This window comes from Heptranchias perlo, chromosome 22 (assembly GCF_035084215.1).
Source record: "Heptranchias perlo isolate sHepPer1 chromosome 22, sHepPer1.hap1, whole genome shotgun sequence".
Lineage (NCBI taxonomy): Eukaryota > Metazoa > Chordata > Chondrichthyes > Hexanchiformes > Hexanchidae > Heptranchias > Heptranchias perlo.
Window position 1 is genome coordinate 7443325 of NC_090346.1, and position 24827 is coordinate 7468151.

The 24827-nt window shown below is 40.3% G+C and overlaps 1 protein-coding gene across 1 annotated transcript; it reads left to right on the forward strand.

Moving 5' to 3' along the window:
- Positions 1-564: 564 nt before the first annotated feature.
- On the forward strand, positions 565-19633 carry LOC137340855 (importin subunit alpha-5-like). Its single transcript, XM_068003662.1, has 11 exons — positions 565-641; positions 3460-3537; positions 6054-6191; positions 7787-7872; positions 8754-9022; positions 9141-9223; positions 10294-10557; positions 17145-17378; positions 17974-18156; positions 18586-18735; positions 19449-19633. Exons 2-11 carry the CDS (start codon positions 3469-3471, stop codon positions 19533-19535), a joined length of 1563 nt encoding a protein of 520 aa, XP_067859763.1. The 5' UTR covers positions 565-641; positions 3460-3468; the 3' UTR covers positions 19536-19633.
- Positions 19634-24827: the final 5194 nt, after the last annotated feature.

Below are 24827 nucleotides of genomic sequence, written 5' to 3' on the forward strand. Positions count from 1 at the left end.
TCTACCTCTCTATCTCTGTTTTTTTTTGTTTGTTGTTTTTTTTTGGTGATTTGTATATTCTGAGACCTGGCAGGTAACACCTGTCTGTCTGCACACTGATTGCCTTGGCAACGGGCAGTTGAAAAAACTGTCTGTAATCACCAAGCATTGTTCTGTGATTTATAAATGCGATTTCATTTCGAGGATTTCATTTTCACATCGTTCACCTGACGAAGGGGGAAGCCTCCGAAAGCTTGTGAATTTAAAATAAAATTGCTGGACTATAACTTGGTGTTGTAAAATTGTTTACAATTGTGAAACTTGACAGTAGTAAACTCCCAGAATAGGCGTTCAAGAGATTAAGTAAATTTATTTAAAATAGCTTTATTAAGGCGAAATCTATATTTATATATGGCAATGCTAAAATTTCCACAAGCACTACTTTTCCACAGTGCCCATTCAGCCAGCTGATCTGCTCCACGTTGCCGGGAATAGTAACATTCCGCGGGTTCTGGGCGGAGCTTGTTACGAACTGTCCAATCAGTGTAGAGTGGAAGTGACATCTAAATCAAAACATTGCCCGACCCGGGAAATTTAAACCGCAGGGAAGCGCAAGCTGCTCTTCTACTGTGAGTGGTTGTACTGGAGAAAGGAATAGGCTGGTGAGTGAATGGCTGCGGTCAGGTTTTAGTTTGCTTGTCGTCATTATTGGTACGGCGGTGTTGAAAGTTATTTGTTGGAATGAAAAAGTTGTCGCAGCTGTGCAGATATCGGGTGTAAGATGCCTAGAATCGTCACTTATTTAAAATTTATAGGCTTAATTGTGTTTACAACCCAACTTGCAAACTTCAGTGTCCGTATGGTAGTGATGGCTCCATGTAACTATCTTCTAACAAGGTAACAACCACCCTCGTTGCTTTGGTTTACGGAAGGAAAACGGACAATTAAATAGTCATGAGATTCACTGAAGGAAGGGTTCTACATGAAACGATAGCTTGTCATTTATCTTTTCTAGATGCTGATGGATCTACTGAATGGTTTTAGTATTTTCTGTTCTTCTAACTGTCCAAGTTGATGGTCTTGAATTGTGATGCAGAGTTTATTATGTTGGATAATAAACTATTTTGTAAAATACCTTCTCCAGAGTGTGAATTATGCTTTTGAGCCCGTCTTCCTTTATAAAATTGGCCTTTTTTGCGTTATGGGTGTTAGATGCTTTTATATTTATCAAAATAAAGGATGCTGGAGAATGAACTCTTCCTGATTAGACACTCTGCCCCAACCTCCAAGAGGCACCCATTACAGCAGCTTAAATATAAAGTTGAGCTCCTGCAGCTTTAAGCTGCAGTTACACTAACTTGCATTGGTGTGAAGTTGCTTTGTGATATTATAGTTGTAGCTTTGCAATGTGCACTTATGAATGCTATAATCACTAGTGAAATTAGCTTTAAGGATTTACTTCTAGACAGTATCAAGGACCTGAATTGAAATCAGTAGAGATGGGTAACTAGTTTGAATCATATTGAAGGGCATTGATCTAATTAAATAGGTAAAAGAATGGCAGATGACTGTGTGGATAAATCTAAGAAAATGCACAATGCAAAGTGGGTAAGGATTTGGGCATGATTTTTGCACTTCATGGCAAGTCAATGTGATATTGTATGAAGTATTAGAATAAATCATGAGGATGTTGGACTCTGAGTGAAACATTATGTATATCTGACTTGGTTACACTTCAGAATTTCTGACTTAATTCACCATCTGTTCTGTGCTGCTGGGGTTATGGATGTGTTTCTGGAATGAAATTGGATAAAGAATGTCATAAAGTTGGATTGATATCTGCAGTTTTAATTGAAATGAGTCAAATGTCACAGAACCTTGACTGTCAAAAGGTATTATCTTCAGTTGGTTGGTTTTGGTAGAGGCCATGATGGGGGCAAAATTTTCATGGCATGTTGTGGGAATGGATTTGATGGAGTAAAATGATTTTGTAGACCCTTAATTAACTGTCTTGACCTGCAGTGCTCACCATGTAAGCAGTCTGGGGTGCAATACATTAACCCCCCCCCCCCCTAACACTGTGACTTCACAAGTTGTGTGTATGAATTTACAATCTGAGATTGATTTTACACCTAAAAAAAATATGATGAATGTAGCCTTAATTGAACAAAGATTTCATAAAACTTGAATGTATACCTAATGTATGTGCCTTCATAAATAAAAATCCTGAATGGTGTTTTTTTAAAATGCACCAATACAGTTGAATCCAGATAATTTAAAATGAACAATTTTTGTACTTTCAGAATTTGTAGATTCATTACATTTACACTTGGGCTATTAAGAAAAAATGTAGTATATTATAGTTTTCAAAAACCCTATAAAATGGGTGGTGCAATTTGAGTGCCTTGAAACTTTTTTGTATCTCAATTGGATACAATTATTTCACCTTCTGAGAAATAGTGAGCAGTTCAATTTCCTCATCTTTCCATAAATTCAAGTATTAGAGGCAGAGATAAATGAGCAAATATGAAAAAAATGGAATATGTTGGGGGCTTATTACTTCATAATTGGTGCTGAGAAAGTTATGACTTCAATATTTCACTAGCTTGCCTTTCCTGGATTGTGGTTCCCTAGCCCAGTTCTCATTTTCACCTTTTTTTTTATTAAAAGCAATGCATTGAAGCCCATGGGATTAAAGGGACAGTGGCAGTGTGGATAAGAAATTAGCTGAGACAGTAAGTAGAGAGTAATGGTGAAAGGTTGGTTGTTTTTCAGACTGGAGGAAAGTATACAATGGTGTTCCCACCCCCCAGGGTTTAGTATTAGGACCACTATTCTTTTTGATATATATTAATGACCTGGACTTGGGTATACAAGGCATAATTTCAAAGTTTGCAGGCTGGGGCTTTTTTTTCTCTAGAAAAAAGGCTAAGGAATGATCTTAGAGGTCTTCAAAATTATGATTGGGTTTGATAGGGTAGATGTCGATGTTTCAACTTGTGGGGAGTCCAAAACTAGGGGCTGTCAATATAAGCTCGTCACTAAAACTCCAATAAAGAATTCAGGAGAAACTGTTTCCAGTGGCAGCAGGATCAGTAACCAGAAGTGAGGTGTGATGAGGAGAATTTGTTTTACACTTGATGATAATCTGGAATGTGCTATCTGGAAGGTCAGAAGTAGATTCAATGACTTTCAAAAGGGTATTGGATAAATACTTGAAGGGGCAAAATTTGCAGCGCTATGGGGAAAGCAGGTGAATGGGACTAATTGGATAGCTCTTTCAAAGAGCTAATACAGGCATGATAGGCTAAATGGCCTCCTTCTGTGCTATCATTTTGAGCCATTATTTCAAACTGCTGCTCCTTCAAAAGATATTGCTTGGGTAACTGTTTTCTGCTCTTTAAAGTACCAGTTGAATGTCCTGTTGGCAATTTAACTCAAGTTTACTGGATGCAATTGACATTACTTTTTTAAATTTAGACAATCAAGATGCCAACCACCTGTGAAACTGAGACTGAGAGGATGAAGAAGTTCAAGAATAAAGGCAAAAATGTGGAGGTACTTGGGCTGGTTTTTTGCGTAGTGTAACTATTGATGGAACAATGCATTTCAATTTGCTACAGTTCATTTGGCTTTTAGTTGTGTTCAAAGTAGACCAGGAAATAGGAAGACTTTCTGTGCTAATGAGCAACTGGCTGGATATGCCACCCAAGAGGGTTTGTGTACAATTGGGAAAACACAATGGGGTGCAGCAGAAGAGTCTGCCTCAAAGGTGTACCTGCAGGTTCAGTTTTAAATACTCAGTTTTAAATACTCCCATTTCCCTAAGAGTTTTAACTTCTGCTTTAAAACACTCGAGCAGTATCAAGGATGGGTTGCTTCTTGGTTAAAGGAGATGTGAACAATTATATAACATAACATCCTGTGACATTGCTCATGGTAAAAATATACTGTCTTGCAGAACATAAAGTGGAGAGCTGGGTAAAGAGCACCAGAGGTGGCTGGTGATGGGGAAAGTGAAGCTAATTTTGGTCTGGGGGCAAGTTTTGCATGTACAAAGTGCTAAAGCATCTTACAAGGAGGAGTAAGACAACAACTGGACTTTGGTATCCTTGGTGTATTGGTCGACCAAGATCTTCCAGATTCTAATGCCTAGTATTGGATTAGAAAATTTCAAAGGTGCTGATTCTAAATGACAAAATATCTAGTGACCAGTGTTGAGAAACAAACCTGAATATCTTTGTTTGTAGTGTTTTTAGTAAAGGCAGAGTTCTGAGGCAATATTGTAACTGTTAGTTTATTGTGCTCTGCATTTCCCTTCAGACTGTCTGTTGACTTGTGAACAAGGCCCTTGCCTTCCAAGACATAATTGTGGATGATTGTATTGACTTAAACTTGGCTCAGTTAGTAACATCTTTCCCCTTAATGAAGCCTCTGTACCTGGCTATATTTTGCACCACCATACCCTGCCCAAACCACCAAGGTGGCAGTATGGTGCTTATCACCAAGTCACTCTTTGGTTTTCCCCTTACTCCTGACACTTTTTTGCCTCTTTTGAAAACTTCACCCTGCTCTTGTAACTTTTTTAAAACCATGTTGTCCACTATGCACCCAAGACCCACCTCAAATTTCTGATATCCTCCCTCTGCATTTAAACAGTCATTTGTCCTCTGATTTCAATCTCCATCTCTGTTCCCATTGTCTCCAGTCCCCTGAATTTACCACTCTCCTTTCCTCCACAGAAACTCTCCAGCCATATTCATGGCCACTTCCTCTTCCATCTCCTCCCCATCTAGCCTTTGGACCTCCATTTGCCTTGAAATCTCTGGACGCATGGGGTCAAGTTCCACATATATACTAATGACATCCAATGATTTGCAACACACTGCCTCTGTGTTGCCAGACAGCTTTTCTGATATCCAATCTTGGATATGGTGCAGTTTCCTGCAGCTAAATGTTGGGAAGACTAAGACCATTGTCTTCAGCCACCACCTCAAACCCCCATACCCCTGTTGTGACTTCATCTCTCTTGCATCTGCCCCCACCCCCTCGCCCCTTTCTTGGCCATTCAGACTGAATCGCTGTTTGCAACCTCTGCTGTTTGACATCAAGCTGAGCTTCTAACCCCATCTTCTCCATCACATCTGTCTCTTTTCACCTCTTTAACATTGCCTGTCTGCCACAGAAACTCTTATCCATGCTTTTGCCCCCTCCAAACTTAACTATTCTAATGCTCTCATCCTCCATAAACTTTAGCTCATCCAGAAACTCTTCCCATATTCTGTTGTGCACTAATTTCTGCCTGCCCCATCACTGCTATCTTTGCTGATCTACATTGCCTCCCAGTTGGGCCAACACCTCAAATTAGAATCCTCATCCTTGTGTTTAAATCCCTCCATGGCTCCACCCTTCCCTATCTCTAACTTCCTGTAGCCCTACAACCATCCTAAACTCTCTGTTCCTTTGACTCCAGCCTTTTATGCATCCCTCCTTCACCCCACCATTGGCAGTGGTTCTGTAGCTGCCTTGGTCTTAGCTCTTGAATTTTCTCCCTAAACTCCTCTGCCTCTTAATCTCTCTCTCCTTATTTCGATCCACCTTTTTAAAACCCACCTCTTTGGTCATCCCATCTAAAATCTCCTTTACTTGTTTTATTTGGGACTTTTTTTTCCTAAGATGAAGATGCTACATAAATGGAAGTTGTTTTATACAAGCTTTAAAGCATAACTGAGCATGATATCTGAATTAAGTGATTCTGTAAGTATATCTAAATGCTATGTTTTTCATATACAGTATATTAGTACCTCATTCAGCAACTGTTTAAAGTACTAACCTCTTTCCTTTGACGGACAGTAATGGCAAGAGTGCAAGACTTCATTTGGTGGGGCATATGCTCTCAGCCAACAGAACAATTGTTAAAATGATTGTTACTGGCAGTATTAAATGCATGGCATGACAGAAGTGATCAGCAAAATGTTCCTGATGCTGGCTTGAAGTAGGGTTTTAAAATGTAGGCACTTTGTTTCCTCTGCAATTGTTGTTCTCCAGACTTCATGTTTTTTTGCTTAAACCAGGAACTGAGAAGGCAGAGAGCTGAATTTTCTGTTGAATTACGAAAAGCCAGAAAGGATGAACAGATCCTGAAGAGGCGAAATATAGGCAATATCCCAGATGATGACCTTTCTTCACTACAGAAGCCTGCTGGAATTGTTGTATGTATAAAATTCACATTCTTGAGCAACAATACACAAATTGAAACTTATAATCTTGCCATCATATTTGTTTAGTCTAGGTTTTCTTTGTGAGAAGTCTCATTGCTTTTATTTTATCTACTTTCTTTTGCAACATTTAAGATGACAAGGCAGATGTTCCATTGTATCCTTTGATAATTGTGATTCTTTAGCTATTCCCAGGTACATATAAATGTTGCCCCTTGGTGACATCACCTGAAAATAGGTCAGGTTCAACATGTATGCTGACGACACCCAGCTCTACCTCACCACCACCTCTCTTGACCCGTCCACTGCCTCTGATTTGTCATGCTGCTTGTGTGACATCCAATACTGGATGAGCAGAAACTTCCTCCAATTAAATATTGGGAAGACTGAAGCCATTGTCTTCGGTCCTAGCCACTGACTCCATCCCTCTCTGGCCAATGTCTAAGGCTGAACCAGACCGTTGGCAACCTTGGGGTTCTATTTGACCTTAAGATGAGCTTCTGACCCCGTATCTGCTCCATCACCAAGACTACCTACTTCCACCTCTGTAACATCACCTGTCTCCGTCCCTGCCTCAGCTCATCTGCTGCTGTAACCCTCATTCATACCTTTGTTACCTCTAGACTTGACGATTCCAATGCTCTCCTGGCTGGCCTCCCATCTTCCACCTGCTATAAACATGAGCTCATCCAAAACTCTGCTGCCCATATCCTAACACACACCAAGTCCTGTTCACCCATCACCCTGTACTTGCTGACCTACATTGGCTCCCAGTCCAGCAACACTTTTTGATTTTAAAATTCTTGTTTTCAAATCCCTCCATGGCCTTGCCCCCTCCCTATCTCTCCAACCTCCTCCAGCCCTCTGAGATCTCTGCATTCCTCCAATTCTGGCCTCCTGCGCATCCCCAATTTTTATCGCTCCACTATTGGTGGCCATGCCTTCAGCTACTTAGGCCCGAAGCTCTGAAATTCCCTCCATCTGCACCCCTCTCCTTGAATTTGCTCCTTAAAACCTACCTCTTTAACCAAGCTTTTGGACACCTGTCCCAATATCTGCTTATGCGGCTTGGTGTCACATTTTGTTTTAAGATTGCTCCTGTGAAGTGCCTTGGGACATCTTACTAAGCTAAAGGTGCTACATAAATGCAAGTTGTATGGCCTGCAGGGAAGCACCAAGCCTCACTCAGCACCATGTAACAGTCCAGCTGAGACCAACAAATTGTGGCAGGTGCCTCAATTCTATACCCTGGTGCTTTGGTATAGGGACACATTGAGTTGCTGGCCTACTTTTTAGATATAATTTGATAATCTGCTACATGGGTAAACCACATATATGAATAGAAAAAACAAATCCACCAGGGTACAGTACTTATTTTCACAAAGCTATATGAATATACCTGATTTGTACCAATTGGATGTTGATTGTTGATGAGCACATTGTCTTAAATTTGAGCCATTTCTTGGAACGTTTAGAATGACTCTTATAGTGAAGTACCAAATGAAAGTTATCGTTCCATGTCGCAAAAATGCATCTTGGTAATTTTATCCTTCAGTTAAACCTTAAATGTTGTTACTCCTTCCCTTCAGGATCGTGAGATGACCATTGAAGAGATTGCGAAGGGAACGAACAGCCATGACCCACTGCTACAGCTGCAAGCTACATATGGAGCTAGGTATAGCTTTGCTTCTTCATCAGACAAAAGTGCACTAATTTCCTCTCCCATCTGGAAGGTTGGAGGGGAAACCTTTTGTCATGTTCAAATCAAACGTGTCAATCAACACAATGTGTAAAAGTCCAGTTCTGTAAGGTACTTGTGCAAACTTCAGGGATCATCAGTAAAAATGAATAGTCCTATCTAAGGTACTTACAGCTTGAGAGTTAATACTTGACTAGGTGTGTGGGGGATGCTGATTGGGGAGTGATCTTCTGTTCTTTCTCTTTCCTGTTATTTCCCTACCCCGCCCACCCCCCAACCACCCAAAAAAAAAATCTGTTGCAAGGTCTTTAAAATTCTTTGTCAAACTAAATGTGACCATACTCTTAATAGTTTTACATGTTCTTTTTTTAAAAGAAAAACATTTGTCTATACAGCTGCACTTAACTGCAAGAGCAAGATAAAGCCTCTCGATGAGGGATATTAGTGTTGGGGGTGAAGAATAAGCACTTTTTTATACTATTTGATGTACAAGTTTCTTTTCTGCCCCAACAATGTGCCTTGACCAGTCTCTGCATCCCTTGCAAACCATGTGACATTTTCCACTTCTCATTGGTCATCCTGTAGATTTTTAGTGAGATTTCTAAATTGACAGTTTTGTGCTAGTGACCCATTCTCAGTAGCAATTGCCCAAGAATATTTCACAGAACCATTGCATCCAACAGATAAACTTTGGTCCCATTAGTTGCCATAGCATTCAAACCCAGGTCTTGGAGAAGAAAAACTTTTGCCCAGTGCAGTCTGAGCAATTTCACTTTGTGAGGAGTAGTAAACTGTAGAGGAATTACTAATAGAGTAAAACACAAAAATTGTACCATAACTTTTTTTCCTTTTGATAGGAAAATTCTGTCACGAGTATGGAAACCTCCACTGGATGAGATTATTGAATCAGGTCTAATTAAGAAGTTTGTTGAATTCCTTGGTCGAGATGATGACTCTACACTGCAGTTTGAGTCAGCCTGGGCACTGACTAACATTGCATCTGGCACATCAGCACAGACCAGGGCAGTGGTGGAAGGAGGTGCTATTCCAGCATTTGTACATCTCATTTTCTCTCCACACATGCACATCAGTGAGCAAGCTGTGTGGGCCTTGGGTAACATTGCAGGTATGAGTTTTTTTTTCTTGACCATGGGGTTTTGTGGTGAGAAGTTTGTCTTTTGAAAGACTGGAGGGGATAGTACTAATCCAGAAATGGAGGCAGTAACTTCTTAAATCTGTTTCAGGTGATGGCCCTCTCTTTCGTGATGCAGTAATTCAATGCTCTGCTGTCCCCCCACTTCTGGGATTGGTACAACCTGGTATTGCTGTAAGTCTGGAGGGGAGCTTGTAGTCTGAGATGATTAGCCTTAATTTGGGCTATGTGTTTTAACAAGTTGAATTTCTGCCCTGCGCCCACAACCGGCCAAAGGCTTTGTTAGGATGATGAATGAAAAAAAAAGTGGCATATGTCAGATTCTCTTTATATTAAACTCTAGTGCCAACAATGGTATTTTTAAAAATTTGTTCTTGGGATATGAGCATTGCTGGTGAGGCCAGCATTTATTGCCCATCCCTAATTGCCCTTGAGAAGGTGGTGGTGAGCTGCCACCTTGAACCGCTGCAGTCTGTGTGGTGACTGTTCTCCCACAGTGCTGTTAGGAAGGGAGTTCCAGGATTTTGGCCCAGCGACCATGAAGGAACGGCGATATATTTCCAAGTCGGGATGGTGTGACTTGGAGGGGAACATACAGGTGGTGTTCCCATGTGCCTGCTGCCCTTGTCCTTCTAGTTGGTAGAGGTCACGGGTTTGGGAGGTGCTGTCGAAGAAGCCTTGGCGAGTTGCTGCAGTGCATCCTGTGGATGGTACACACTGCCATAGTGTGCTGATGGTGAAGGGAGTGAATGTTTAGGGTGGTGGATGGGGTGCCAATCAAGCGGGCTGCTTTGTCCTTATGAGTCAGAAGGTGATAGGTTCAAACCTTGCTCCAGGACTGCAGCACCTAGCATGTTTCAGTGCCATCTGGTGGATGAGAAGATTCCTTGCCACTTTTGAAAAGGAGCAGGGAGTTTCCTGTTGTCCTGGCCAACATTCATCTCTCAACTAACACCACCAAAACAGATTAACCAATCACTGATTTAATTACCGGTAGTGAGACTTTCTGCAAATTGGCTGCCATATTTAACTACAAAATAAGTTACTATACTTCTAGGATGGTCCTGATGTGATGAGTGCTCTATAATTGTTCTCTCATTGCCAATAGTTAGTCTGCAAGTGTAATCCTACTATTGACATCAGGTCTTATTGCTAGCTTTGTTGAATATTTTGGCTAAAACTTCTGTTTTACTTTCTCCCTCCCTCAACAGTACTGACATAATTCAACACTACTTAAATTCTAGGTTGGCTTCTTGCGCAATATCACGTGGACTCTATCAAACCTGTGTCGCAACAAAAACCCGCATCCGCCCATCCAGACAGTTGAACAGATCCTCCCCACGCTTGTTCAACTGCTTCATCATCATGATGATGTCGTTCTCTCTGATGCTTGTTGGGCAGTATCATACCTGACTGACGGCCCGAATGATCGGATTGAGGTGGTGGTTCGCACTGCTATTTTGCCTACGCTTGTGCAATTGATGTCAAGTACACAACTGGCTGTGTTGGTGAGTAAACTGACAGAAGTTCACCTGTTCACAAAATGGAGGGCTTGTGGGAGGGGAATCTGTTGAGTCATTAATGACTGAGGCCTGGAAGAAGTGTGAACATTTGATTCACAAATGACTACTCGAGATGCTCCACCATGTCTTTCAATTTGATTGACAGCTGTTTGTTCTGGGGTCTCTTGGTCTGGGATATGTTCAGCAGGTTTTTTGCTCTATGTTCAGTTCTTGGTTCATGTGCTCAATCATGTGTAAGACGATAGGAGCAGGAGTAGACCATTCGGCCCCTCGAGCCTGCTCTGCCATTCAAAGATCATGGCTGATCTGATTTTTACCTCAACTCCACTTTCCTGCCCTTTCCCCATATCCTTTGACTCCCTTGCTGATCAAAAATTTGTCTAACTCAGCCTTGAATGTATTCAATGACTCTGCCTCCACAGCTTTTTGGGGTAAAGAATTCCAAAGATTCACAACCCTCCGGGAGAAGAAATTCCTCCTCCTTTCCGTCTTAAACAGGCGACCCCTTATTCTGAGACTATGTCCCCTAGTTTTAGATTCCCCCATGAGGGGTAACATCCTCTCAGCATCTACCCTATCGAGTCCCCTTAGAATCTTGTATGTTTCAATAAAATATCCTCTCATTCTTCTAAACTCCAATGAGTATAGACCCAACCTGTTCAATCTTTCCTCATAAGACAACCCTTCCATACCCGGAATCAACCTCGTGAACAGTCTCTGAACTGCCTCCAATGCAAGTATGTCCTTCCTTAAATAAGGGCACCAGAACTGTACGCAGTACTCCAGGTGTGGTCTCACCTGCACCCTGCACAGTTGCAGAATGACTTCCCTGCTTTTATACTCCATCCTCCTAGAAATAAAGGTCAATATTCCGTTTGCCTTAAGGATTACCTGCTGCACCTGTGTGTTCCTCGTTTCATGTACGAGGACACCCAGATCCCTCTACCGCAGCATTGTGTAATATTTCTCCATTCAATAATATTTTGCTTTTTTATTTTTCCTCCCAAAGTGGATGACTTCACATTTTCCCACATTATATTCCATCTGCCAAATTTTTGCCCATTTGCTTTACCTGTCAATATCCCTTTGCAGACAATTGTCCTCATCGCAACTTGCTGTTCCACCTATCTTTGTATCATCAGCAAATTTGGCCACAAGACTCTGTTCCTTCATCCAAGTCATTGATATATATTGTAAATAGTTGAGGCCCCAGCACTGAGCCCTGCGGCACCCCACTAGTTACAGGTTGCCATTTTGAAAATGACCCTTTTATCCCGACTTTGTTTTCTGTTAGCCAATCCTCTATCCATGCCAATATATTACCCCAACACCATGAGCTCTTGTGCAGTAATCTTTTATGTGGCACCTTATCGAATGCCTTTTGGAAATCCATTGGCTCCCCTTTATCCACTCTGCCTGTTACTTCCTCAAAGAACTCGAATAAATTTGTCAGACACAATTTCCCCTTCATTAAACCATGTTGACTCTCCTTGATTGTATTATGAGTCTCCAAATGTCCTGCTACTAATTCCTTAATAATGGATTCTAGCACTTTTCCAATGAAAGATGTTAGGTTAACTGGTCTATAGTTACCTGCTTTCTGTCTCACTCCCTTCTTGAAGAGGGATGTTACGTTTGTAGCTTTCCAATCTGCTGGTACCTTTCCAGAATCTAGTGAATTCTGGAAGATTACAACCAATGTATCCACTATCTCTAGCCACTTCCTTTAAGACCCTCTGATGCAAGCCATCAGGTTCAGGGGACTTGTCAGCCTTTAGATCCATTAGTTGACCTAGTACTTTTTCTCTAGTGATTAGTTGTTTTTAGTTCCTTCTTCCCCTTTGCCCCTTGATTTTCTACTATTATTGGTATGTTATTAGTGTATTCTACTGTGAGGACAGATACAAAATATCTGTTCAATTCCTCTGCCATTTCCTTGTTGTCTACATCTTGCTGATAAGGCAGAACACTGGAGCAAAGAAGCACCAAATTGCAATCAACTAAGATTTTGGAAAGGACTAAGTTTTTGAATACCCATCAATATGATTTGAAGTAACATGTAAGTTGAAGATTTGTATTGATTCTGCTGTATTCAGCATGCTTTTGTGTAATTCTGAATTTGTGTAACTAAATCCATTGACTTAGTTTTAGTCTTTGCTTTAATGATATGGTCTGGTAGCATTGTGTTTTTCCACTAGTGTGTGGGGAGGCAGTCATACGAGAGAATGTTGCTAACCTGTGGTCTACTGCTTACGTTTACAGTATGTATAAAGATGCACTATCCTGGGCAAAGGAGATGTGGGTTTGCTATGGAAATTGTTTTGCTGTAATTTCTAGGAGTTGGAAGAAAGCACAAGTAACATTAATGGATTTAAGTTAATTCACATAGTCTGGCACCTCAAATGGTGTATGTAATGTGTGACTGTGTCCCTTCAAACATTTACTGAACAAAGTGCGTATTGACACCACTGTTGGCCAACAATGAGTGAGGCGGAGCTTACAGCAGGACTTGCAGCAAACAGTCTATTTAAAGAGTCTGTATGAACTACAGCATCAGAACTCATGACCAAAACTACAGCCAAGTCTACCAATAAAAGCAGGATTATTTCTCCAGCAAAATGCAGTGAGTGGAGGATAGTTACATAATACAAATAGTGTGTAAAATCAATCCCGGTCACTTACAGCAGTGCAGTGTCCAGGCATGATTGACAGGGGAATTACCCAATCATCTCCATTGTGGTGTCACAATAGGCAGCCTTTACTTAAAAGCAATTTGTTGAAATGATGTACTTGAGGTCAGTGGTCAAATGCACTGCATGATACAGCACTGAGCATTCAAACCACAAAGATCCCAAATTCATCAGCTGTTAAGTTTTTTTTACAATTGGCCTCAAATATCCCTGGGGTCCAGAGGAGAATGTGGCTAATGTTGCTCCTGATGAAGTCTGCATGTAAGGACTGCATCAAACTTTGATGTGCCACTCCATAATCACCTCCATGTGATGAATCTGCTTTGGAGAGCTATTAGGATATGGTTTCACAGTAATCATCATGAATCATTGTCTTCAGGAGAAGCAGGACATTTCGGAAAGAAATTGTTCATACAATAAAACCATTTGTGATGCTAATACAGCACTGTTATGTAAAACAATGAAGTACAGATAATGATCAATTGCATCAAAGCCCATGGAACTTGGAAGTATGCTGGAGATGTCCCAGTTATGATTTGTGGGCCAAATCTGGCTGTTGAGCCCACATTATCCTATCTTATGATGTTTATACTTATGAAACATATGTTTAGTATCTTGTTTTAAATGCTTGTGGGGCACATGGGAAGGCTTTTTAAATGCTGTTCCTATGAAAGCTTTCATATTGCTCCTACATATTTAATTTCTTGACATGAGCATTAATTTTTTTAAATCACTATAAATTGCAAGTGGCTTTGTCATAATTGTGTTTCAAAGTGGAAAGCATAAATTGTTGCTTATTGTTTGTTGCTAAATCTCTTCTATTGCCAAACAGTGTTTTTCTACATAACTAAACTCTGATTTACTTTCGCTTTTTTTAGTGATCTTTTCTGGTGAGGTAAGGGCTTCAGGAAAAATTGAAACGCCTTTAGATAACATCCTCAAGACGAGTGGACAGATTGGCAGATTTTTGGTGGAACAAGATCTCATCAAAAACTGATGATAAAATGTGCAACTGTGACTGTTACAAATCTAAAGTGTTTGGATTTGAGGGAATTTTGCCCAGGGAGAAGTTTGCTGAATTGAAGGATTACCTCACTAAGTCAATTTCTTTGGTTTATGAAGAACACTGTCTTAATTTAGCTTTGCAGTGGCAGACAGTGATCTAAGCTTCCTGGTGCTTTTGTGAAGCAATGTTGAAGCTATGGCTGAAATTGTCCAGAGCACAAGAGTACCTCTTCTCCAACATCAGTCATTTTTTTTCTAGTGATCACTTTTCCAGACTATTTAGGAAAAATTACTTTAATTTTTAAGTAAAGGTCATTAATATGGTAAATGGAAGTGGATTTCCCTAATATTACACAATCAATTCATGAGTTTGTCTTGATAGTGGGGGTGGGAGTGAGGCGAAACACTTCACAACCCATTGTGTTGGAATGTTCTTTGATCCCTGTCACTGAAGAGGAAAATAGAGATAGTGACATGGGTAAAGGCATATTTAGAATCAGGAAGACTGCTGGGGCAATCAGGTTTTAAACAAAGCTGCAAGCTTTTGGCATGCTCTACCAAAAATGCTGAATAGTTGGAAGAACTCCTGTTTAGGTCAAGCAAGAGCCCACTAACGTGGGGAAGCTTTAGTGTGCATTATATGAAGATTGAACTAAGTAAATTAGATCACAACTGTTGCTCCATTTTCACTTGCTGTGCAATAAAGCAGCGTAACAATTTATATCAAGCTTTGCTGTGTTTTCTCAGTTTTCCTTCAGAGATTGAAGAGGTGACTCATGAAGGACACATATATCCAGTTCGGGTCATGTTATTGTATAAGCAGATATAGGGCAGTATGTGTAAGCTTCCACAAAAATTAGATGCCTAGAATGCTTAGGGAGTGACTTGACATGACTGAACTGGAGAAGGTATCTATGCTAGACCCAAATTTGTAACCATCAGTTTCACACCACCTCAGTCCAGTTGAGGATGTTGCAAATAGTGAAAGCCCATGGTTGTGTGGTACAGCTTTGTGGATAAAAGCACTGTCTGTGGATACTACCTAACTGCTTTGAGAGGACCCCTTTTATGTGTTAGAAAAACATTCTGCTTCAGAGAGCAACTGGAGTATTGCAGATGTTTTTCAAATGTTTTTAAAAACAATCTATTGCATTTCCAGTAATGTGAATTGCTTGACAGGATCTGATCTTTTTTGTATCTGGAAGAGATCATCAGTCTGAAACTGAATACTATAACATGGAGTTAAGGCACTGGTCAAGAAGATGCCAAAGGTAAATATGATCACTTGCTGTTTTCTATGATATCATCCACAGAAGTGGAGACAACATTGAATACATTGTTACTTGTTTTGCAGGTGTACTAACCAACTTAACTATCTAGAAGCTCTGGGCACAGTGGCCATCTGCAGGCAGTCATTGATATGGTCATCAAGGCTGTCCATCTTACTTAAGAGGCCACAAACCACCTGGTTCCAAGTCTGTTGGAGTTACATAAAAAGCAAGGATCTGCTGTACCACAATGTGCACTGGCTCAGTTGAGGCACAGAACCTCAACTTTGATGTAAAACAAAGCAGAGCAAAAAGACCTGAAACTCTGGAGAGGCATGACTTGATGATCCTTGCCTTTCTAATGATCTTTAGACAGCTAAATAATCTATGCAAATAGCTGACCTGATTGTGACCATGTTCTTTGTGTGCTACTAGGCTTACATTGCTTAAAAACAACTGACTTGAGGTGAGTTGTTATACTTCTCCCATGTGTTTCCATTGAAAAGGAGCTGTAAAGGCCAACTGGCTGGCTATTACACTCCAAGGTGGGAAATGTGGCATGTAAATTTGCAAGATGCTTACAAGACTGTCTAGACTGAATACATTGAATACATTCAATGGCAATGTTGTCTGGAAACCACCTTGCTGTCAGCATTGAGCCTCAGAGGTTCAACAGTTTGGTTGAGCAAACTGAGTGATGGTATTCTATAAGTAGCTGCCAGAAAATTATGGCTTGCAGCACATGCTATCATTGAGGTTGTATATGTTCAAAAGCATTTGAGCAACCTGCAGAAATCTGAGGCTCACTGCAGGATTCCCACAAGTTATCCAGAGCATAACAAAGTGGAAGCAAGCCCAGATCTTGTATTAAGAAACTGACTGTGTTGAGAAATGGTTCTCCACTAAATATAAATGTTCTGTTGTAAATATGAAGTTTAGCTGTTGTAGTCTGAATTGTTGAATGAGAATACTTTTAAGTGTAGAACTCCATTTGGGGAAAAGTTTGTGTTGGATGTGGTTTATCGTGATTCTGCCTGACCGCAAAACAAAGTTTCACGCATGGCCCACTCACTAGATGTGGTGCGAAGATCTGACTTCCCAGGCTCCAAAGCCTACAATATGCAAGGGCTGTGGACATGTGGATGTGGAATCCACTTTATGGATGAAATTTTTTCTGCCCAAGAACTTCAATGAAAGTAAGCAACCTAGTTTATTGAATGTTCTTCACCAATAAGCATATTGATAGGGGGGGAGGGGTAGTGTGGAGAGGAGAGAGATGGGTATCACAGCCAAGCCCAATCCTGCATCCTGTACTCTGGATGTCCTGCTAGGTGGAAGGTTGGCTTCCACTCTTTCTCCCTAACTGAAGCAGATGGGTCCATTCAATGTTCTTGCAATCAACTGTGGAACTTGCTTTTTCTGTGTGACTCAGTGCCACACCAGGTGGTGCATTTATTATCTGCTGAAGGTGCCATCTTTATAAAGCATTTCAAAAATCCAAACTTCCAATGGTCTGACCAATTTAGCTGCATAGTCTTACAACAAGTGAACAACTTCAATCACCTGCAATTTAATATGAAACTTTTTTTGGCTATCCAATTTATTTTAGACCCCTGCCCTCCGTGCTGTTGGGAACATTGTGACTGGAACTGATAACCAAACAGAGGCAGCCCTTGAAGCTGGAGTTCTCTCTGTTCTACCGAAGCTGTTGAAACATCCCAAGTCCAGTATACAGAAGGAGGCTGCTTGGACTATTTCCAACATTGCTGCTGGACCTACAATGCAGATTCAACAGTTGATTACATGTGGAGTTATATCTCCCCTTATTGAACTTATGGAAAAAGTAAGTACTTAATCTCCTTTTTAGGGGCCTAAAGATTCAAGCTACCTGAAATAGTTTGGACATTTTTGTAAATAAACTTCAATTGCATGTGGAAAATGTTCTGGCCAGCCTTTTTTATGCAAACTACTGCCCTCTATGTAAACTTTAATGGATTTATACATAACATGAAAATTTACATCTTCAGAGGAATATAACTTGTCAATAATCTGTCCACTAAATCAAGCCTACTATTTGACAGTGGTATTGACTGCTGTTTTGGAGAAGTTTTTGAGCCAGTCACTTGGTTAAAGTGGAATGTCAGCAGTAAGGAATCCAATCTGAAGAATGTATTAACCATTGCAATACAATTGCAAGTGACTGCATTATTTTAATCAAAATAACCTACACACAGTGGGCCATAAATGATCATTTTCTGTAGTATACATCGTGCTTTTTAAATCTATGAACTTCATCTGAGTGACTTAGTTGAATAGACTACAGGATCACACTTAGTATTACCAGATTTAATTGATGAAATGCCTCCAAGATCTAACAGGGGTTCTATTTTAACTATCAGCATTTTGATTGTAAAATATTCTTTGTCTTCTCCTTGCAGGGTGAATTTAAAGCCCAGAAAGAAGCTGTTTGGGCTGTGACTAATTACACTAACGGTGGTACTGTTGACCAGGTTATTCACTTGGTGCAGTGTGGGGTGCTGGAACCCCTCCTTAACCTACTCACTGTCAAAGATGCCAAAATTCTTCTTGTAATCCTTGATGCCCTGTCTAATATCTTCTTGGTAAGTTGGCTGAAACCTTTTTAAGTGCATGTGTGTGCAGTATTTGAGCAGGGAAGAGATGTGTAAAACCACCCACCATTGCATGCTTTTGAAACTGTACCAACTTCCAATTACTGACATTATTGGATCAAGTAGCCTTAATACAAACCAGCTTGCATAGTTCATATCCTTAGTAAAGGATTCACTGGGAGCAACATAGTCCCTAACACCAAGTCTTCTGTAAAGTAACACTGCCTACTTGTTTTGCTGTAGGTGCCACACTAGGTTTGAATTCTGGCCTTTCACCATCAGAACTTGGTTGTGAATCAGTCCAACCCATGAGGACCCTATGATTCAGACACTCATGCTTTTCATTGCTAGCATCAACTTTGCATTTGACTTGAAATGCAAATAGTCAATGGTATCCTTATTCATTTTTTTTTTAAAAAGGCTGGCGAACAGTTGGGTGAGACAAATAAACTATGTCTAATAATAGAGGAATTTAATGGCTTGGAGAAAATTGAGGCTCTTCAATTCCATTCAAATAACATGGTGTACAAAACAGCATTGAAGCTAATTGAGAAGTACTTCCTTGATGAGGTAAGCACAAATAATAAAGTAATCTGACTATTATAGCAGTAAACTGTGCTGCTACCAAATTCTTGAAGTGTTTCCCTTTGCTGCCTTTGCACTGGTTTCTGCTGTTGATTGCCATGAATTCTGAGGAATAATGGTGTTTATATCTATGACTATTCTTTATGCTTCCACCAGCAGTGGGATGGAACTGCAGTCAGTTTTCACACTCTTGCCCAAAGACAAAAATATACTTTGTGGTAGTTTGACACAAATTGAGGTCATATGGCCTTTCCATGCTGCTAAAGCCATTAGACCACTGGAAAAGGAAGACCAATACTTCAAATGAAGGTTTTTTTCTCCTAGATACTTTCAACTGCTGTCACTTGTGCAGCTTATTGGGTATCTTTTTCTCTTAGTCTAAATGGAAAAATGGTTCTGTAACCAGACAGTGTACTCTGCTCAAACAAATTAGAGGACGAAGGGGATAATCACCTGACTAAGGGGATAATCTCCGAAAGCTTGTGATTTTAAAATAAAATTGTTGGACTATAACCTGGTGTAAGATTCCTTACATTTGTCCACCCCAGTCCATCACCGGCATCTCCACATCAAACAAATTAGAGGTGAGGTGTACACTCGAGGGTTTCCAGCTCATTTTAACTAGATTACAGTTTGGGGAGTGAAAGGGAAATGTACCAAGCCATTAAAATCTGAAACATGTTCTTCCCTCCTTCTAGGAAGAAATTCCAAACATGCAGCCTGAAGCAGCAAATGGAGAACTTTTACTTCAAATCCCTTCTCGGGAAGATAAATTTAGCTTTTGAACAAATGTGCAGCAAATTGTTAAACTTATCCTAGTCTGTGCAATAATTTGTAATGCACACTTAACTGTTCTAAGTGTTTTCAGAAATAAAGAACTTTTTGCAGAACTTCCTTTGTTCACTGGCCTGTTTTTGGACTATCTGAAAAAGCTAACAAATCTAATGTTCCAATTGGCTACGATTGAACTCTGATCTATCCACTATCACATCCTAATTTAATTATGTGCAAGACTAGTTACAATAATTGCTGTGGTATTTAAAAATCAAGCCTCATTTCTACAATTAGAAATCTATTAATTTAAAATGGCTCCATGGATGCAGGCACCATTGAATTTCCTTTTGGCTACCTGTGAGCAAGTGTACAGCAATTGAGACTGGTGAAGATTGATGCAAGAGTCTAAAATACAACATGTTCTTTAGTCAGTGATGTAGAAAGCTCTTTACCTACAATTTTTATCCTAGCTAGTTCAACCATGTACTCCAAACATCTCTTGGCATGCTGTTTTAATTACCTTCTGGCTTCCTAACACAGTAATCGTCAACATTTTTCAGTTTTTACCTTTTTTTCTTTAAGCTGCTGACTGGTGGGGGTCACCCCTGAAGAAAGTCATGTATAATTAGCCTATCAATTTACAAAGGCTAGGAGGCCCTTTCCCTGGGGAAGTGTTTCCCCCCTCACTTGTGTACATAATTCCTCTTTTCTGCAGTAAAAAAGACAGACTTGCATTTATATAGCACATTTCAGGATGTCCCAAAGTGCTTTACAGCCAAAGAAGCACTTCTGAAGTGTCATCACTTTTTCAATGTAGGAAATGCAGCAGCCAATTTGCACACAGCAAGGTCCCACAAACAGCAATGATCAGATTTGATTTAGTGATATTGGGTAGGACACTGGGGCAAATTACCCTGCTCTTCAAAATAATGCCATGGGATCTTTTATACCCACCATGGGGCAGACAGGGCCTCTGTTTAACATCTGTCCTTAATCTCTTGCGTTTTAATCTTGTATCTACGTCCCCTCATTCGAGACCCTGCATCCTTTGGGGAACAGTCTGTTTATTCTGTCCATTGCTTTTTTTTTTAAAAAAAAAGCAAATCAAATTATCCCTTAATCCCTTTGTTGTAACGTAGCTCCAATTTTTCAAGTCTGCCTTCATATTTGTATATCCTCATATCAGGCAGCATCCTTGTGAATCTGCACTGTATCCTCCCTATTGTCACAACATGCTTCTGATAGTGTGGAGTTCAAAATAGTGCTCATGTGGTTTTATTCACCATTTACACCTTGACTTTTATATTCTCTACCTCTTGCCATAAAACCTAATTTCCCTTAGCTTTATTGTGGCCATATTCATTTTAATGTCTTGTGAACCTGAACTCTTAAATCCCTTTGCTGTAACCACCTCACTCAGCTTTTCCCCATTCAAGTATAATTACTTTGTTACAAAAATGTACCTCACATTTTAAAAACAGAATTCTATCTGTCACTTTTCTGTCCATTCCACCATCTTATTGATATCTTATTACAGCTTCCTTTTGGTCCTCAGAATTATTTATTATGCCTCTTTAGTTTTGTCTGCAAATTCTAAATCATTGATGTACACAGTGAACAGAAGCAGTCCCAGAACAGAACACTGGAACACTGCTGCCCACTACTAACCACTGAGAAACTGCCCTTGACTCCTACTGTCTGTTTCCTCTCTTCTAACCTGTTTGAAATCAAATTTGTTGCCTTCCTCTTAATTCCATACCCCTTAATTTTCTCCAATAGTTTCCTGTCATATCTTGTTTAAAGGTTTTATGAAAGTCCACGTACTCCACATCCACTGCCTTTCCCCTATCAACCATAGCTGTCAACTCCTCAAAGAACTGATTTGTCAAGCATTATCTTCCTTTCTGATATCTGTATTGGCTGCTTCTAATTATTTTCTCCCTCCTAGATCTCTAGCAATTTATCTTCAAAAATTCTAAAATTTTCCTCACCTGATATTGAACTAACAGGCTCATTTCATCTCCCTTTTTGAAAATGGGTATTAGTGGCCATTCTCTAGATCTGACACACACATCCACTCAATTGAATCCTGAAATATAATTTTTACAGCCTTTCTTTTCCTATGTCCCTCTGGATCACTGGGTGTATCCAATAAAGTCCTGGCACTTTCTCCTCCTTTATCTTTAACTTCTCTTCTCTAATACTTTTATCATCTTGCTTTGAACCAATTCTGGATTTACTTTCTTTCCAATATCATTCTCTTATAAGCACTGAAGTGAAGTTCTTAAATATATCTGCCAATTTTCATCCATCCTGATGATGCTCTTTCTCAGCCTCCAGAGGTCCCCACCATCACAGATGCTAGTTGATCTACTCCATCTGAAATATTAAAAACAGTTGAGTGCGTAGGACTCTGCAAAGGCCACTACCGGCTGTAGTGCTGAAGATGTGCTCCAGAACTATTCGAGCCTCCAACCAAGTTGTTCCAATATAGCTACAACACTGGCATATACCCAATAATGTGGAAAATTGCCCTGGTATGTCCTGTCCATGTAAAGTGGAACAATTCCAATCCACCCAATTACTGTCCTATCAGCCTACTCATAAGCAAAGTGATGGAAAGAGTCAGCGGTGCTATAATGTGGCACAAACTCACCAATAACCTGCTCAGTTTGGATTCTGTAAGGACCATTTGGCTCCAGACCTCATTACAGTCTAGGTCCAAACATGGACAAAAGGGCTGTATTCTTGAGGTAAGGTGAGAGTGACTGCTTTTGACATCAAGGTAGCATACGACAATGTAGTACCAAGGTGCTCAAGTAAAACAAGTCAAGGAGGATCGGGGTGGGTAAACTCCGGTGGCTGGAGTCATTCTGAGCACAAAGGAAGATGGTAGTGGTTGTTGGAGGCCAATCATCTCAGCCCCAGGACATCACAGCAGGTATTCCTCAGGGCAGTGTCCTAGGCCCAACTATCTTCAGCTGCTTCATCAATGACTTTCCCTCCATAATTGGGCCAGAAGTGGGGCTGTTTGCTAAAGATTGTACAGTGTTCAGCTCCATTCACAATTCCTCAGACAATGACCTACTCGATGCTTGCATGCAGCAAGACCTGAACATCCAGGCTTGGGCTGTTTAGTGGCAAATAACATTCATGCCACACAAGTACCAGGCAATGATCAAGAAGAGAGAATCTAACCACCACCTTGACATTCAATGGCATTGCCATCACTGAATCCTCCACTATCAACATCCTGGAGGTCACCATTGACCAGAAACTGAACTGGAACAGCTATATAAATGCTGTGGCTACTAGAGCGTGTCAGAGGCTGGGTATTTTGCAGCGAGTGGCTTACCTGTCTCCCTGAAGCCTCTTCTTCACCTACAAGGCAAAAGTCAGGAGTGTGATGGAATACTCTCCACTTGCCTGGATAGGTTCAGCTCCAACAACACTCAAGAAGCACGACATCATCCAGACAAAGCATTTCTCCTGATCAGCAGCCCATTCACTCCCTCCACCACCACCGGCGTACCATGGCTGAAGTGTGTACTATCCACAGAATGCACTGCAGCAAATCGCCAAGGCTTCTTCGACAGCACCTCCCAAACCCACGACCTCCATCACCTAGAAGGATAAGGGCAGCAGGTGCATAGGAACAGCATCCCCTCCAAGTCACACACCATTCCGACTTGGATATATATCACTGTTTCTTCATTGTCACTGGGTATAATTCTAACAGCACTGTACTACACTGCAACGGTTTAAGAAGATGGCTCACCACCACTTTCTCAAGGGCAACTAGGGATGGGCAATAAATGCTGGCTTTGCTAGCGACGCCCACATCCCCAGAATGAATACAAAATATCCTCTACTAACTCTCTATCCTCTCTTCCCAGGGATTCAACCTCACATTTAAGAATTCTCTTTTTACGAATAGATTTGTAGAATACGTTACTGTTCTTGTTAATGTTTTTTTTAGATTCTCTCCTCGTACCCTTTCCTTATCCCTTTCTTAACCTCTTTCATTAATTTATTGTATTCTTTCTTATTTCTATCATTGCTATAGGTCCCATATACCCTCTTCAATTTTAGTTTTTTCTTTGATCTCTTTATCCATTCTGAAACTTGAAGTAGTCTCCTTTTTTGTGATATGTATTTATTCTGCAACTTTGCAATCTCCTTTTTAAAAATATCCCATTGTCGATCTACAGTCCTGTACACCAATATCTCTTTCCACCTCACCTCAGCTGGCTCACTCATCTTTCTAAAATCTGCCATATTCCAATCTGGGTTCCTTTGATTTGGTGCTAGCATTTTACCCTTTCCATTTGGACCTTAAACTTTATCATATCATGGTCCTAAAAGTGCTCACCCACATTTAATTCATTGACCAGATCTATTTCATTATTCAAAACTAGGCCTAGCAATGCCTCTCTCTTTGTAGGCATATGGACATACTTCTTGAGGAAGGAGTCCTGCACATATTTTACGAATTCCATTCCTTTTTTTCAATTTATGCTCTCTCTGGGTAATTAAAATCTCCTAGAACAATAATTTTTCTATACCTACTCATCTCCCTGAATCTCTTTTTTTATGTGTACATCAGTCCTCTCTACAGCATGTATTCCCTCCTTCCCCAATATTCACTCCTCCTCCTTTCTTACCTATTTGGTCCCTCCTAAAAATATTACAATTTGATATGTTTATTTTCCACTCCTGCCCAGTTTTCAGCCAAGTTTCTGTCACTGCTATTAAATTTATATCTTCCTGTTATATATTTGCTTCTAATTCCCCCCAGTTTATTTCTCACGCTGAGCATTGCAACACATGCACTTTAACTCTTTTTTGTTCCTATTTAACAATACTCCTTTTCCCTTGATTTTTTGTCCACCTTGTTCCTTTCTCTCAGTCTTTTCTCAGCTTATAAATGGTCAATTTGATTTTTGTCCATGCGTTTCAGTGTCCATCACAGAAACAGAGAACCTTGTCTGTTAATTGTTTTTGGCTACTGGACTGATCCTATACTATCACAGGCTCTGTCTTGTCTTCGGTGAGCAACTGGAGCATCACAGCTTCATCGCTTTCAAGTCTAAAACTATTAAGTGAATTTAAAAATGCTGAACAAGCAAATATGTCTTGTAATTATATTTACTGTAGGAAATTATCTAACTCAAATGGACAAAATAAGATTGCAACTCTTAAGTAACGAAGTCCTTTACAAATAACTTTCAAATGCAGTGTTCCTTTCCTTTTTGGATTTCTTACCACTGTGGGAGCCAATTATAATCTAAAATGCCTCTTGG